The 17,207-nt window shown below is 41.2% G+C and overlaps 2 protein-coding genes across 4 annotated transcripts; both read left to right on the plus strand.

Moving 5' to 3' along the window:
- Positions 1 to 3,958: 3,958 nt before the first annotated feature.
- Positions 3,959 to 5,100, plus strand: LOC103710721. The gene is made up of 2 exons (XM_008796601.4): positions 3,959 to 4,190; positions 4,388 to 5,100. The coding sequence occupies exons 1-2, from the start codon at positions 4,029 to 4,031 to the stop codon at positions 4,958 to 4,960; spliced, it is 735 nt and encodes a 244-aa protein (XP_008794823.2). The 5' UTR covers positions 3,959 to 4,028; the 3' UTR covers positions 4,961 to 5,100.
- Positions 5,101 to 6,290: 1,190 nt separating this feature from the next.
- LOC103710722 (serine/threonine-protein kinase BSK1-2-like) lies at positions 6,291 to 11,787 on the plus strand. Of its 3 annotated transcripts, none has more exons than XM_008796603.4 (2): positions 6,291 to 6,944; positions 10,035 to 11,787. In XM_008796603.4, exons 1-2 carry the CDS (start codon positions 6,538 to 6,540, stop codon positions 10,039 to 10,041), a joined length of 414 nt encoding a protein of 137 aa, XP_008794825.2. In that variant the 5' UTR covers positions 6,291 to 6,537; the 3' UTR covers positions 10,042 to 11,787. The 3 variants fall into 3 exon arrangements, with proteins under 3 accessions (XP_008794825.2, XP_038971488.1, XP_008794824.2); XM_039115560.1 differs by having other exon boundaries at positions 10,338 to 11,787; XM_008796602.4 differs by having other exon boundaries at positions 10,369 to 11,787.
- The last annotated feature ends 5,420 nt before the right edge of the window (positions 11,788 to 17,207 follow it).

Raw genomic sequence — 17,207 nt, forward strand, 5'->3', positions numbered from 1 at the left:
ACAAAGATTAGCACGGTAAGAGCCATGTCTTGCAAAAAAAAAAAAACAAAGAAAGAGCAAAAGAAAGGTTGTCTCAACTCCTAACCTAACTATAATATGATATATCTTGGATCCGACACAGCTGATAGATCGATCAATCAGAGCTCGCCATGAAGTCCCCAATCAACTAGTAAAGCATGTCATATAGCTAGCCCACAAGCATGCAAAGGTCCTTCGAGTTTCAAAATTTCTTTCCAACTGGTGATACCTTAGCCACAATCATGAACAGTTTCTTTAACCACATAGGAGAGATGCATAGAGCGTGATGTACGAGTGAAACACCCACATGCGATCTTCAAGACGTGTGATGGGTTACTAAAGACGGCTAATCTGCACGTCCGAATCCTTCGGCGGCAGATGCCAACCCTCACCCATACAAATCAAACTTAAGATACCTTTAAGTAAGTGCTCTCAAGCCCTCATTAATCTTTATGTTGTCGCTCTGCCGCTCTCAAAATACCTCTATTATTTTCTAAGAGTTTGTCTGACTTAAGCATTGATAGTCTTTTGCTGGACATTCTCTAGAAGAGGATTTCTCCATCTTTGCTATTTAAGGTTGGATTCAAGGTCAAGGCAAAGATCCAAGAACGAACTCCTCTTTCCAACTCTCTCTTGGAAATTACCATGGAGTTGTTGCCATCCGAGCACATCGACCACCATCCTGCTACCTTGGAGGTACATCGCAATCTTCTGTCAATTTTTATGGTCTAAATAGTTGATTGTTGAGCTCTCCACCGACTCAATAAGCTCAACATCCCGATCAAATCGATTCGCAACAGCAACATAATCTAACCCTTGAAGTTTTATTATTTCGTACTCTATAAGCAACAAAAACAACGGCTATTATATAACTATTGGTGTGGTCCCTCCTCATATGGAGCCCACCTCATTTGATTATTAAAAAAAAAAAGATAAAGATGAAACCACCAGCTTGGGTGATGGAATCACAAAGAAACAAGAGTCTTGGGGCTACGAGGGAAACGGAAGAAAAAAAAATAGAGAAGAAAAAGAAATAGAAAATGTGTTACTTTGTCAGATGATCGAATGGTTGATTATATTCAAATTTGGCTGAAATTTCAATATATTGTTTCCGATATTGAAAGCTACAGATTGAATAGTTTGAATCTTTGAAAAGTCTTTTCTATTGATTATTTTAAGCATCAACATTTGGTGAGATCTATCTTCTATTTTTTTGTTTATTGTTGAAATCCGTCTTATTGATGATGAATGTTCTTGTTGTAGAAACCAAGATTAAATCTTGTTAATATTTGTGCAATCTCTAGTTAAACTAGGAGGAATCTATTATAATCTCATTATTCTAAATAGTGGGAGTTTTTGGCGGGACTAAGTTCCGTAGTTTTTTTTCGCTTCACATAGAAAAATTTTCAACATTAAAAATTGTATTATCTCTTGTTTCTGAATTGCTTGATTATTTTACCCGTTAATTGCCTGAGTAAATTATAGAGATGATTGTTGCTTGGTGAGTAATATTCTATTTAATTATATAAAGAGAAAAAAAAATTACAACATCATTATTTTTGATTATTTTTTCCCAACAATAGCAAGTGTGACCATCTCACTTATAAAAAAAAAAAAAAAGGCTTTCCCATTCTAAACTTAAATTCATAGTTCCATTAAACACATGCTTTACGTTACATCAGTCCGATTCATGTGGTGCTCATGTTGAAGTCGCCAATATTACTTTTCTTCCTTTCATTGAGAACATGTGGTGATTGATCCATGTATTTGTTCCTGTCACATCCTTAAGTTTGTCAGTATGTCTACTCTATTTTTATCATCCTTTTCCAAAGGATCTTAGAATTTTTCTCTCCTATGATGTCTACACCAACCAGCAGGAGCTCATATCCAGCAGCCTATATCAGTTTTTTTTTTTTTTTTTTTTGGTACATAGGCTATATCAGTTCAAGTGCGCTTGAAGTCAAAGCAAAGTGGTTGAAACAAATGGCTTTAACCATGATTTTGAGATTCATTTTCAACAAATAAGGCTGGTTATTGGTAGGTACGGTGAGAAATTGATCATTAAGTCAGACACAAATTTCAAAGTCCATTAGCATCTGGTCCCAATGAAGACTCCAAATTTGTTTCCACTGTATAATGAACGCAAACCACAAATTGGAAACAAGATCATATACCAAGAAGTCCATCCCTCAGCCCTTGATAACCCTATTGCTTCTTGCTAGAGGGATTACATCTTGGCTGATAAATTGATGAATACAATTGTCTCTCTAACCTCATACACCACAAAAAAAAATAGAAATTAATTTTCTATCGTCCTGATGATGACTGTGGTATAATAGAAAGTTTTTATTGACCGAAATTGCCATTTCTGGCCCACAAATAACGCTAATCCTAAAATATAAATAAATAAAAGAAATGCAGCAATTCTATGGCGCTCACATTGCTCTCTTCTCTGGTGGCTTTGGCCTTTGAGAAAGCTCTGCTTATGAAAATAACCTATGCTCAAGAGTGAAGGAGAATTCACAAAAAAAGATGCTTCTGAGAATGAACCATTGTCGTATTGGTAAAGAAAGAACACCCCCACACAGTAAGGTCAAGCCAGAGAGTCACTTTCTTAGTGCGGTGGGTGCCAAAATCACTCCACTCAAAGGCACCAAAATCGCCATAGTACACTATCCTAAGCCCCAAAATTCAAAAAAGACCTCCCCCTTACCGTCCTCTGAGTCAGTTGAGACATTGCTGGACTCCATTTCTTTTTCTCCAGAAAGATTTTTTTTTTGGGAAATGGCGATCAGGGAGAATTGGATCCTCCACTTTGACACCACTATCACGGATGGAACTCTCCGAGAAATGAAGGACATTGAATATCCCTAGAATATTCATAATAAAGGCATAATGAGAAGAATATAAGATATCCATGGTTCGATGAATTTATTCCTCATGCCATCATTAAAATATCTAGGCACTTTTTGTTTTATACAACAGCGACTCACACTAGTTGAGCGAGAGTGCGTCTAATAAAATCAGAAAATAGTATATAATGGAGTGAAAAAGGAAGATACTCATGATTCTTTTACAGAATCTTTCCTGAATGATGCGCAGTATAGAAAGCAATCCAATCTATTGTACTGTTCGCCTTCCGATGGACGTGAGATGTTTGGAAGGAGCTAAACTCTCTCGCGAGCCCATATATGTTCCAAAGAAGTGGGTGTCGATCATCACAGATGTGCTAGCCTCAAATCCACTCGCTCATCATAACTGTGTCTCTTTCCAATAAATGATGTCCGCACCAAGAATCCGCCTCGCGTAGGTGATACCCTCTCACGCCGCCCTCAAACTCTTCTTCGAACATCGACTCATTAAAAATGCGCCGCCCTTCGGCTGCGACGAGTCTGGAGTCGTGATCTCTAATCATAAAGCCAACACTTCTTCCGCCTTTGTCCCGAGAGATACTGTCGTCACAGTTAACCTTAAGAGTGCAAAGAGAAGGAGGCTCGTAGGATACGAAAACCATCCTGATTGCTATAAAAGCAGAGTAGGAGTTCTAGATATCTCTAACTGCTTCAGATAAAACTACCAGTAGTGCTAGTAACCTCCGTAGTATGAAGTAAAGCCATGTCTGCAACAATCTTCGTGTGCACTTTTCTATTCTCGAATATTAGGATATTTATGTCCAGCCAAATCTAATTTAGACGCATTACAGCCGTCAAAACCAAGAGGAAACATCCCGGCGCAATAAGCAGAAAAAACAAATTTTTGGTGCGGTAGCGAACGTTGACTTGGCGGAAAGATTCCCCATCCCCAGCTTCGAAATCCTTAAAATCCGAGCCCCTTCTCCGTTTCATTGACTGCTACCCTCGCGTGCTGAGCCACTTAACACCTGGCTTTCTCGTCACGTTTCTTCGGTTTCCCACTTTCCCTTCTTCGGCCCCATTCCGTTCCATCCCCGAGAGCACCCTTATAAATATCCTTCTCTCCTAAGAAAACCCATCTCTACGCGGAAAGAAGCCATGAGGAAGGAAGAGCTTGATTTCGTCTTGGTCCCCGTGGGCCTCATCGTTATGGTGTCCTACCATCTATGGCTCCTGTACCGTATCCTCAAACACCCCACCTCCACCGTCATAGGAATCAACGCCATCAATCGCCGCATCTGGGTCCATACCATGATGGAGGTTAGCACTTTTCAGTCACCATCTTCTTTTCTCTATATTTTTCAAATAATTCAATCTCTAATAATGATTCCTGCTGCTTTCTAATTCTTTATTAACTTGTTCCTTTATAGAATCCGTTGCTCGAGCACTGGAGTAATTGTATTTAATAATACGATATTTTATATATATATATATATAAGCTTGGTGATGTGATCTAGGATCGTCTCAAGAGTGGAGTTCTTGCGGTGCAAACGCTGAGGAACAATATCATGGCGTCGACACTCCTGGCGACGATGGCGATCATGCTGTGTTCGTTGATGGCAGTGTTGATGACGAACAGCAACGGCGGCTACCGCGGCCTCCGGGGGAAGGATTTCGTGCTGGGCGACACGAGCGATCTCGCGCTCTCGGTCAAGTTCTTCTCCATCCTCATCTGCTTCCTGCTGGCTTTCCTTCTCAACGTGCAGTCGATTCGGTACTACAGCCATGCCGGCATTCTCATCAACGTGCCGGCGAGGAGCCAGCGGGCGGCGCAGGGCCTCGCGGCGGGGTACGTCGCCAGGGCTCTGAACCGAGGGAGCTATTTCTGGTCTCTTGGCCTCAGAGCTTTGTACTTCTCCGTCCCTATGTTTCTCTGGCTCTTTGGCCCTGTGCCGATGCTGGCTAGCTGCTTGTTTCTGGTCTTTACGCTATATTTCCTCGATGTGTACTCGGGTTGGGGGGAGAAGGGGGAGGAGGAGAAGGGGGAGGAGGAGGAGGAGGAGGACCGGGGGGTTCATGGACGGTGCTGAGGACAAGTGGCACCTCGAGGTGCAGATCCGGATTCAACGCTTGTTGAATCCTTCTAATAACAAGTGCCATGTAGTGCGTAATCTTGGTAAACTCGTTGCCAAATAAATGCTGTCCTTTCAGAGTGGCAGACTAGTTACCTCCTATGTTGTTTTATTTGAACTTATGCCGATGAGCTTCCTCTTTTCTTCAGAAAATCTATGCATGGACTTTGTTAAACTATCATTTTGAGTTGTTATCCTTGTCTGCTGGTGGGCTAAGATTTTGTATTGCATGCATGTTCCGGTTGAGAAGCATTTAAATAGTTTTTCGATGATGCCTTCATGTTTTCATTTCAAATCATTTGATGTCAAATCTTTAAGTTCTTGAAATCTTGGGGAACAAGAAATGGCATTAAACTGCTATTGTAGGATTCAGTATTTGTTTAGAATTAGCAGATGTAATTGCAATTATAAACTAAATATATTGCTTGGTACGTAACTACGTACGTCTCATACACTTGACTTGACCATGGGAAGGAAGAACCTGATTTAAATAGCGTTGAGTGTGAGATTAAATAATGTCATCTCATAAATACATCGAACATGCAAGATGCGTCTAAGAATATACAAATGCCATGCGGTTAGTCAACGCCGTTCTCGTGTTAATGTTAGGCACGTGTGGCTCTAAGACTCTAAGAAAAAAATAAATAAGCAAAGATATCTATGTGATATTCTAGGCGATCCTATGAAGATAGCATCACAACTTGATTATTATTCCTAAATTATAATTAATAATAGAGATTAGAATTTATATATATTAAATAAAAAATAAATTAATAAATGATACGCCTTGCTTACGGATGCTTTAGCATTTGGGAAAAAAAAGCCGTCGGGATATATAGTTTTTATTGACGATTATTTTATTCATCTATATTATTATCTATAAATATAATTATTCATCAGTAAAAAATAAATTATTGATAAATATTTTAATCCATCAGTTAAAAAAATTATATAATGCCAACTGCTGATTATTTTAATATACCAACAGATATTTTAAAGTGTGGGTTGAGCCTTCACCGGTTCAAGTACTCAGACCGGCACCCAAGACCGAACAGCCGGTTGGTTTGAGCTTCCCATCGGGATTCAAACCGTGGGTGCGGTAGAAAGGTGGTTCAAGAAATTAAGAAATAGGAAGGCGAGCAGACTAGTAGTAGATTGGGAAAAATGTTTTAGACGTCGGCGTCAGACGTTTTTTTTTTATATATTTTTTATTTTTTTACAATTTGGCGGGTTATACGTAATGAGTAGCCATTTTTATAAAAAAAAAAACTAAAAAAAAAACCAAGAAACCCGTGGCTTCGAACTGGAGGTAGAAGGGAAAGGTCATCTCACTCCGACCCGCGTTTCAGCGGCGGAGTCGTCGCTTTCGCCGGCTTCCTCATCGAAGACGCCGTTTGGACCAGCGTCCTCTCCACCCGGTGGCGTTGCCTCTGGACCCTCGCTCCGCTCCGCCTCCTCGACGACTCCGCGCTCCGCTCGGAGAAATTCCCCAACAAGAAGCTCTTGGCCTTCCTCACGCTCCACGAGGAGGAGCAATGGCGCGTTTGCGCCTTCGACCGCGCCCTCTCCGCCCACGCCAGCCCCATCCGGAGCTGCCGCCTCTCCTGTTTCTACTTCCACATTCCCCTCCTCGACGGCTGCATCCAAACCCTAAGCCAGAAGGGCGTCCAAGATCTCGCCCACCTCATCCCCATGGAGAAGCGCTTCTACCTCGTGCCCCCTTTCCTCATCACATGCTAATCCCTCCAGCCCGTAGGCTGGAGGAGCTTCGGGCGGCCATCGATGGCCTCTCCCCCGTCCACATCGTCTCGGAGCACGGCGAGAAGGCCTCCAACGTCGTCTACCGTGGCCACCTCCTCAACAGCGGCCGCACCGTCGCCATCAAACGCTTCTACAGGTTCGCCAGGACCTCACCTGGGCTGCTTCCAGCGTCCTCACTCAGGTACTGCACTTTCCAAGATCCCATTCTTTAATGAAAAAAATTCATTTTTTCCTGATTTCTTCAATTCTTGATTAATTGTGTACATAATTTATTAGCTCGTTAGGCGTCTTGATTATAATCATTTTATTCTTCTAGTTCTTGTTATATTGTTAGTTTAAATCTTCTGATTTTCCTAGCGTTCTTTCAAATTTGCTGAACTAGGAAATGTGATTCGAATGTTTCTTGAATCTTGGATTTGAGTCCCAAATTTTCACGATTTTGTTCCGTGATTCTGCAACGAGATGAAGGCCTGGGAAATCAATTTGAACCCTAATAATAAAAAGCTAGGGTGCTGGGCGCCCGTTTCCAGATTCATACATGCACAGGTCTAAATCTTAATGAAATCCTATCATCTTAATTTCCCGTTCCTGTTTAGCCTAATTTCCAGTCTTACGTTACCAGTCCAAACTTGTTGCTGTCAAACCTAGTATTATTAACATAAACCAAATGGTTTATTAATCAAGTGAATTCAATCTTCTGGGTGCCAACTAGTCTAGTTAGTAAAGTCATGAGGTTGTGATACCCAATGATCTTGAATTGAATTCTGTCTATAACCCTTACTTTTCTCAAGAAAATAAAGAGAATTCGATCTTAGTAGGAACAAAGTAATTATCAAACAAATCAAGTTCGGTATTCTTTATTGAAGAATGCACATTAGAACTGCAACTTAGATGGGTTGACCTCTATGTCTTGGTTGGGATTTATTAAACCTGGTCCTGCCTCGTCCTAAGCTAGAATTCTAGTTGTGTCGGGTTAGTTGAGTTAGATTGGGTTGGGCTGTGGATAAGATTGGATTGATTAAGAATTTTAAGATCGAAGAAAACTTTGGGATATTTTTTGTTGGATTAAGGTCTTAATCATTCATTGATTTTGATAGTACACATATACATAAATCAACCAAAAGTATTATTTATTTAATATATATATATATATATATATATAAAACATGCATATAAATTGAAAACATAAATATGAACTTTTTATTTATTTTATTTATTTTTATTTATGTTATGGGGTTGGATGAGATTGTGTTCGGTTGGTCAAGTTTTAGGTCAGGGTCATGTTTGAGCTGGGCTTAAGCTCATCCATAACTTGATTCAATTTGAGGTATGGTTAGTATTTCAACCATGCAAGTTATCCAAATTTTAAACATTTTTGTCCAAACCTACCCATTGAGCTAACTGGGTGGGTGTGTTTGGATTCAGCCCAATCTAAATTCCACGCTTAATGCAAATGGGTCAAGCTGGTCCGGGGTGTATCTTTCAGGCGAAAGAAGGATTCACCCTCGCACAAATCAATCGTTGGATCATTGGATGCTAGCTTTAAGAGATGTGCCGATGGATGAATGATGAGTTCGGAGTGCTTTGCGCTCTATGTGATGGGTAATCCAATAAGATTTCGTGCGAAGGGAAATCAATCCTTCTTTTGCCCAAAAGATACTACCCAGTCTCCATCAAACTTTGGGCAATCCTTGTGCTACTCTGATCGGATTGTCAAGCTGGATCTTATCGGCAATTTCATATACCCACATATCAGACCTAGCAAAGCACGTCCCCACCTCACACCTTTCCTGAGCTTCTTCCTATCGGGTGTCACACTGGGTGTGAACAAGTAGGTGTAGTCAGAGGGCTAAAACTCTATCAATAGATGCCAAATTCAAAAATAACCATAACATTGGATGGTGTCAACGTCGACTCTGCCTTATTATTATTTTTTTATTTAAAACAAAGAAATCAAACAAGGTTATAGGAGAGGTTGGAGTGGACCACCTTGAGAGTCAGTTTTCTATTGGATAGAATGCTATCCTCTATTATGAAATAAACAGCAGAGCTATTTTGGACGGAATCAGAATGAGCAACAAGGCACGGGAGATATGCACTCGGATCTAGCCCGCAATTTCATGTGCATTTCATTTCGTTAAAGCATCGTGTATGCTTATAACCTTGGTGTCGCATTCGGCTTCGCACGCAGTGGGCATGGGAAGGAAGCTCTGCAAGAAAAGCTTGGGAAGATGAAAAGCTTCCAGAGAGAGACTTGGCTCTTTATCCGCTTTTCTTTTCCCTTTTGCTCGCTTACTGAGGTCACTCTTCAGATTTCGCAGGCTCTCTCCTGCTGTTGTTTTCTTTTTTGCCTGTAAGTCTCCCTTTTCTATTTCGAGGAAATAGAAATAGTGTTAGGGTTAAGATTAGGGTTAGGTTTAGTAAGGGAAAATGCTAAAAATCTTTTAGGGCTTCTCTGTTATTATTTCAATATTTATTTGTTTTTAGGTTTTTAGACCCAACTTTCAATTAAATTGGTGGCACCATGTCTCATTTGGGAATACGTGAAGCAAACTAGTCATGTTGTTGTCTTTTATGCTATGTTTTCATGCCATCTATTTGGAATGGTAGCAGAATGTTTAGTTTGCTGGCTCGGTATATTGTGATGCTATGTTGATACCTCAATGCTAAATTCTCTGTCAACCAAAACATGGTAAAAAGGATCTCGGTTCTTATGGATTGTAGATTGACTAGAAATGTGTGATCAATCTATGCTGACTAAGACGGAAGTTTTTGTTTTTAGTCCATCCAGCTACAGCTGATATAATGATCGCACTCCATTTATAACAACTGTGAGCTGGGAAACTAATTCATGATTTATATCTCAAATGGGTGACTATTTTGCTCCTGTTCCTTGGTGCAATGAACATTGTGGTGTTTTTTTGTCGGACATTTGTAAGTGATACCTCTAGTCATAGGGTAAAAGCTTTCTTGCCTAGTTCTATCCGTGAACCTTAATGAGTTGCACAGTAAAGCCAGCAATGATGAGTTTTTTTACCGACGTTCACACATTAGTGCCCCTGCTTGGCGTCTTTGTCATAATTGTTGTGTTTGATGGTGATCTAGAATTTATCTTTGAATTAATACAAGAGACTGTAAAATTTTAAACTTATTTAAGAAATACTATTCCTTGCCTTTTGCACGTGGTTTATTTACCCTGTAAACATCTTTTTGCTTGTGAAATGCTTTAGATCTTTCCAGCATAATTGATAACTGAATGATTTCTTAATAGCCTTTAGAAAATTTGGAGAGGCAGAAGTGGATCAGCAGGTATCTTCTCATGCTTGCTGGATGGGTTGCATGGAAGGAAATTTATTGACTAACCATGTGTTACAGAGATTTGTTTAGGTTTCGTTTATATGATTGTTGAAGCTGCATTAACATGGAATACTTACCTTTCATTAAGTTTGCCTATTCATGTAAAGCCCCCATCCCTTCTCTCTCTCTCTCTCTCTCTATCTCTCTATCTATCTATCTATCTATCTATCTATCTCTATCTCATGTTTTCCCTTATTCTTTCTTGCATCAAGCATAGAAGGTTCAATTTTATACACCCTTCCCTACAGCTGTGCTTTTGTTCTGGACTGAGTGGTGGGCCGCGAATGAAGCAACTCAGTCAGCTGCGCTATTCGCATCCTTGTAGACATATCTGGCCCATGACAGGCCATCCTCGCCCACAAATCGGCGAACATTACGGATCAGCGGCCCCGACCTGATGTCGGGCTCTATTTCTCGGATCCATGCAATTACCGCAGCCGAGTCCCCCTCGAGCAGGCCGGTCCGCATCCATCATCTGCCTCGCATAGACGACTCCTTTCCATGCTGCCTTGAGCTCCGTGCTGACTACAGATGTGTGAAAGATCCGTCGGCCCTCTGCTACAATCAGACAGGCGTTGTGGTCTCTAATAATAAAACCCACACTTTCAATGCAACTATTATTGCCAACGCTGTCGCCGAAGTTTACATTGAAGAAGCTAGGGTGGGGGTTCCCATGAGACCAAAACGGTCGTAGGCGCTACATGAGCAGTAGGGGAATCTCAGATTTCCCCGATCAACCTCAGGGATGCCGATGGAGCACCCTGGATGATCTCCTCCGTGTGAAGAAGAGCCCTCTCAGCTGCTAGACTTGGGTGCACTCTGCTAATCTCGAAGATCTGGGCATTTCTAACTAGCCAACAATGGTAAGTTAGGTAGGCAGCCCTAGTTCCGAGAATCTCCATGCCCGGCCTCCTCACTGAAGTTTTCAAAAAGAACAGAAAGTCCTCAGTCGTCGATCACGCCAGCTCTAGGTCAAGAGGGCCCCAAGCACATCCCTAGATTTAGGTAACCCTCGAGCACCCTCTGATGACATAGAAAATAGACTCCTCCATTTCCGGGCAGTCCATGCACGTCGGAAGCACCTACTGCATCCCTCGCCGAGCCATCAAGCCTTTGCTTTGCTTTTTTTTTGGTATAGGTAATCTCTCCCATTTGTCAGCAATCTTCGCTGTTGTATGAATGAGTTTCTCAGCCTCTGAGTGCAGTACTCACTGGCAAAGTTTAAAGTGGAGAACACGAAGCAAGTATAGCTATTGTCTAGCAATGCTCCTGAGCCACTGACCATGTCAACTGCATTACTGGAATGGAGCAGTAATCCTCTCAAAAGTACTGCAGTTTTGGAGGGGTTGTACACAGAGTCTTGTAATCTGCCAATGCAAGGTGGCTGGTATGCATGAGTAGGTGCTCTGGCTGTGCTGCGGTTAGCTCGCTGTAGGCTGTCATGCTGCAAACTGTTGCTAAGAGGTGCTGTGGCCAGTTTTGTATTGAGTTTTTTGAACGTTCCTTAACCCTCCATGTGGAAATATGAACTTGATGACCGACCCTTGGAGCTGCCCTACTTTTTGTGAGCTCTTCTAGCCATTTGTTCTTGGTACGATTGTTGACTATACATGTATATTCTGACATTGTTGATAAAATATCTTTTTATTGCTTCCTGTATAGCCATACTTCATATTTTTCTTAAATTGGATGAATTAAACATTCAAGTACAGGTACATCTATAGAAATTAGAAAATAAAATATTTAAAAATTGAAATGGAAGATTTGTTGTGGAATCCTATAATGTAGTTCCATTGTAGAATGGTAACCATATCAGTCCAAGCTCGACAATAAATGCTAGAGAAAAAAACAACGAAAGAAAGAGGTTGGAAGAAAAAAAAAAAAGCAAGTGAGAGAATAAAATATTAAAAAAATAAGCTATACAAGAAGGTTCTGTCTCATGCAAGGATATTTCACTTTTTTTCCTCTCTCTCTCTCTCTTCTCATGCTATACCAAAGGAGACACCAAAAGTTTCTTTAAATATGGATGAAATGTTTGATTCTTATCTAAATTCGAAAACCAACACCTATTAAAAATAAACTTTGCTAACAACTAAGGACAATAACAACTATTCTAGAAGGAATAACTAAGAAGAATAAAAAATATTTATTCTAAGTGAGATAATTAAATAGAATAAAACTAGAAATAGAATTCTAGTATAAATGAGCAACGATTCTCAACTTTTTTCCTCGTTGCGAAGTTCATGCTGATAACGTCGAGCTTGCTGCGCAAATCTCAAATTGCTCGATCGCCAATCTTTTAGTGAAGTATCTGCTATCTGGTCATTCGTAGAAATTTGAAGCAAATCAATCTCTTTATCTGCAATTTTCTCTTGAATAAAATGATGACGAACTTCAGTGTGCTTTGTCCTTGCATGAAACACTGGATTCCTCATTAACTAGATTGCACTCTCATTATCATAATAAAGGAACAATATAGCCAGTGTTCTGATCTAGATCACCGAGTAAACTCGTGACCCAAATCGACTCCCGAACTGCCATCACGGCTGCATGCTATTCTGCCTCTGTAGAAAAAAAATGCAATAGCAGGCTGTCTCTTACTGCACCAAGAAACAATATCAGATCCCAAGCTAAAAGAATAATTAATGGTAGACCTACGTGTGTTGACATCACCAGCATAGTCTGTATCTGTAAAGCCTACTAACTTAACTAAAAAATTATTTGTAAAGCCTACTAACTTAACTAAAAAATTATTTGTTTATCAAAGACCACAATCAACAGTTTGAGCAATATACCTCAAGATCCGTAGCATCAAGATATCGGCGCCGAAGACTCGGCCGCTGAGCTGAAGAAAAAGAAGAAGTTGGAAGAGGAGAAGAAGGTTCACAAATTTTTGTAGAAATAACGTCCTTCTGAGACTCCCGATCCTCATTAGAAATTGATCTAAACTCAAACTATAAAATAAGATCCACCAGGAGACCTCCAAGAAGAGCTCTCATAAAAAATGTGTCTTAAGATATAAATTTTCGTGGTCTTAAAATTAATGCATCTCCAACCTTTCCAAGCCTTATCATAACCAACAAACATGCATCTGACAGACTTTTTATCAAGCTTATTAGAGAATGAATCATAATCATACACAAAGCAAGCACATCCACACACATAAAGATGAGAAATATCATGGTGTTTTCCATATAATTTTTCATAAAGGAGTCATATTGTCAATGTTTCTCAAATGTGTCCTATTAAGAACATAAGTTACTATATGCATGCACTCTCTGGCCAGAATTTATGCTTCACATTCTTTGCATAAATCATGATGTGGATCCTCTCAAATAAATGCTTGCTCTTCCTCTTTGCTATACCATTCTGTTCAGGAGTATCTGGGCAAGTAAATTGTCTATGTATGCCGTAATTAATCAGATAGTTAGAGAATTTTTTTGAAACATATTCACCGCCACTATCGATTCTTATACAGCCAATTTTTAATTTAATGATATTTGCAACCAAATTTTTTAAATTGACAAAATTTCTCAAATACTTTTGACTTTTCTCTAACAAAATAAACCTACTATATCTAGAGAAATCATCAATAAAAATAATTGCAAACCTCAAACTAGTGAAAGATAGAGTACTAATCCTTTCTGCGAGATTTGAATGTATCAATTGTAGTAGCTAAAAAGATCTTGTTTGGCTCTCTTGAGAAGATAGCTTATGCATGTTTCCATACTATCATCCAATGCAAATAGTGCTAACATTGATCTTTATCTTGGAAAGCCCATTAGCCAATCTCTTGCTCTGCATATCTTGAAGTCTGTCATAATTCTCATGAGCCAATTTAGCATGCTATAATTCAGCGGTATCATACTTAAGAGTCCGATCACCATAAGAATTATCGGCAAACATAATATAAAGCTTGTTCACTTTCCTACCTTGAGTAATAAGCTTTTAAGAAGCTTTAACATTAGCATAAATCTCTACGGTATCAAGTTCAAATAAAATAGAATAACCTTTGTCCATGATTTGTGAAACAGAAATTAAATTTTTCTTTATGCCAGGCACAATCAATATTATTCAGTGAAATGGAAGAATTGGTAGATGATATGAGAGATAAATCATCAATATTTTTGATTGAATAAAATAAATCATCAACAATATCAATAACGCAAAACCAATATAATCATGTAGAGAATCAAATATCTTTTTTTGACCATCCAGATGATTAGAACATCCAGAATCAATAATCCAATCATGAGCAAAATCAATATCTGGCATTTGAAAAGAAGTAGAAATACATGCATGCTAGTTATCAAAATAACTAGAATCAACAGTAATAGTAGTGCTGGCACACAGGTATTTTACGGCATGTATGCTCATGTAGGACAAGTTTTAATTGCTGAAAGTGAAGCTGTCAGGCAGAGGATGGAGGGCTGGCAGATGCATTCTTTATCTATGATGGGGAGGATCACTCTAGCTCGGTCAGTTCTCTCCTCGATCCTTGTTTATTTACTTTTCCATTCCTTCATTCCAGTGTCGGTTCCGAGGACTATTGAGCAGCTAGTTAGAAACTTCATCTGGAGGAGACAAGGCGGTAGAGATGGTATTCATCTGTTGGCATGGGAGGTGGTGTGTCAGCCTACCAGATGTGGCGGCTTGGGGGTGTAGTCTTTGCTGGTGCGGAGGAGGATCTAACAGCCCACCACGTCGCTAGATTTGTCATGGAGCCTGACAGTATGTGGTCCTCACTGATGAGGGCCAAGTATGGGGCTTTGGTGCCCGGAGTGAGAGCTGCCCGCCACCACTCTCCGGTGTGGAGGGAGATGTGTGCTAGAGCAGGGGTGGTCCTATCGGAGATCAGATGAGCTATTGGTGATGGCCGCTCCATTGATGTCTTGGAGGACTGTTGGGTGACCGCAGTGCCGATCAGCCGTATGCAGACTATGGTGGACTCGGTGCGCTTAGCGGGTCAGAGGGTTAGCGACTTGTTGGACCCAGAGGAGGGTAGGTGGAGGGAGGGGTTGGTTCGAGAGGCGTCTGGGGTGCAGCTGGCAGAGACAATTTTGGGACTCCCGTGCCACTTTTGGGGGAGTCTGACAGGTTAGTTTGGGCGCTGTTGAGCAGATCACAGGTACGAGCTAGGGATCTATAGGCCCTTTTTAGTGAGGAGCCAGCGAGACGGATTGAGGGAGGATGGATTTGGCGGATGCGGATTCACCCGCGGGTGGCGCTCTTCATTTGGAAGGTGGCCCGGAGCTGCCTTTCTACCAGGAGTGTGCTAGTCAGGCGGGGTATACGGGTCCCTCAGGGGTGCGAGGTGTGTCCGGATACAGAGGAGACCATTCGGCATGTTCTTTTGCAGTGCCCTAGGGCGAGGGAGATTTGGAGGCGGTCTCCCGTCCCTATCCCCCACTCGGTAGAGACGGCACAGGATCTGTTACACCTGTTGCGAGCCTCGGTGCGGAGTCCTAGGTTCGCGGAGGATGGGATACTTAGAGCATATCTCGCTTACCATATTTGGTTGGACCGGAATGCTCGATTGTTTGATGGCAGGAGGCTATCGGCGAGGATGGTGGTGGAGAGAGCTGTGCTTTAGGCCGAGGAGGTCTTTTCCTGTACGATCTGGCCTTCACTTGGGATGAATAGGGACATCTGGGATACCCGCAGTGCTGTTTCAGCGCCCAGGTTTGCCGTTGTTTCTTGGGTGCCTCCATCCCTTGGTTATCTCAAAGTGAATTTTGATGGCACTGTGGCGATGGATAGGAGGTCAGGAGGGGTTGGATTTGTTATTCGAGACCACTTTGGGACTTTGATTGCAGCGGATGGTCGGGGCACGACAGGTCTCACTGTTGTTGGAGCAGAGCTGTGGGCAGCCTGGGCCGACTTATCCTATACGAGGCGGATGCTCGGTGTCGGACGGGTGCACCTTGAGGGGGACTCTGCTATTGTTATAGCTTGGATCCGGGGTGCGGATAGGTATGGAGATGGTCACCCACTTATTCGGGAGACCCACAGGTTGGCTATGGAGATGGATGAGTTTCAGGCAGTACACGTTTTCCGGGAGGCGAACAAAGCAGCAGACTGGGTCGCCTCCTATGTTGCACGATATTCAGGGGAGTTCCGCTGGACCTCCACAGTAGAGCTTCCGCCCTTTTTGTTTTCTTTGCTTTTTTTTGACTTGGCATGATGTACTTACGTTTGAGCTATATGAATTGCCGTTCTTACTAAAAGAAAAAAAGAAAAAAAGAAAAAAAAGTGAAGCTGTCATGGTGGGTTTGGGCAAATCGAGAATTAAGAACTTAACTAATATGAGTATGTTGATGAAATTGTTTTTATGTCACAAACTTACAATTTAATAATAATTTCGCAGCTTACAGGTTTTTTATGTCAACTAAAATAATTATTGTAGATATATCTCAATAAATCGTTCTATAGCCTTGGAATAAGATAAATCGACTTTCCATTAACCTCTGTTACCAAATTATTAGTTGGCTCTGGAGCTCCTTCTCTTTTTCTTATTTACCTAAAGCATGGTATATCATATCATACCAAAATAAATAGTACAAAATATATCATATTATATTAGTTGGATATTAGTACATGGTATGAAAGATGTATCAATATTTTCGACTGGTTAAATCAGTTTTTATATTGTACAACGATAAAGTGGTATCGATATGGACCTGGCACTGAAGTAAAAGGATCCACCAAGATGGTAGCCTGATGGTGCGGGGTCTATAATTCCGCCTAAGTTGCCCGGGTTCGAAATGCGCGCGCGTCGATTAAATTAAGAGATCGGATGCCACATGTTCGAATGGCTTGCTGGTAGTTATGCTTTCCTTTCACTTGTACCAAGGTGGCGCTGGGCTAACATATCCACATGTGAGGTGGTGAGCTCACAGGGCGGAAAGGCACGTGAAACCTGCGATATGTATCGAACATTTTCTGGTGGAAAGGGGGCCCAGTGGGAGCTACTATGCGGATGGGCTGATCCCTCCCCCCTCCTCCTATTTTTTACCCAAAAAAAAGAGTAAAAGGATATTTCAAAATAAAGACCGCTGCTGCGCTGCGACCATGCGAGCACTTCACG

The sequence above is a fragment of the Phoenix dactylifera genome, chromosome 18, assembly GCF_009389715.1.
Source record: "Phoenix dactylifera cultivar Barhee BC4 chromosome 18, palm_55x_up_171113_PBpolish2nd_filt_p, whole genome shotgun sequence".
NCBI lineage: Eukaryota > Viridiplantae > Streptophyta > Magnoliopsida > Arecales > Arecaceae > Phoenix > Phoenix dactylifera.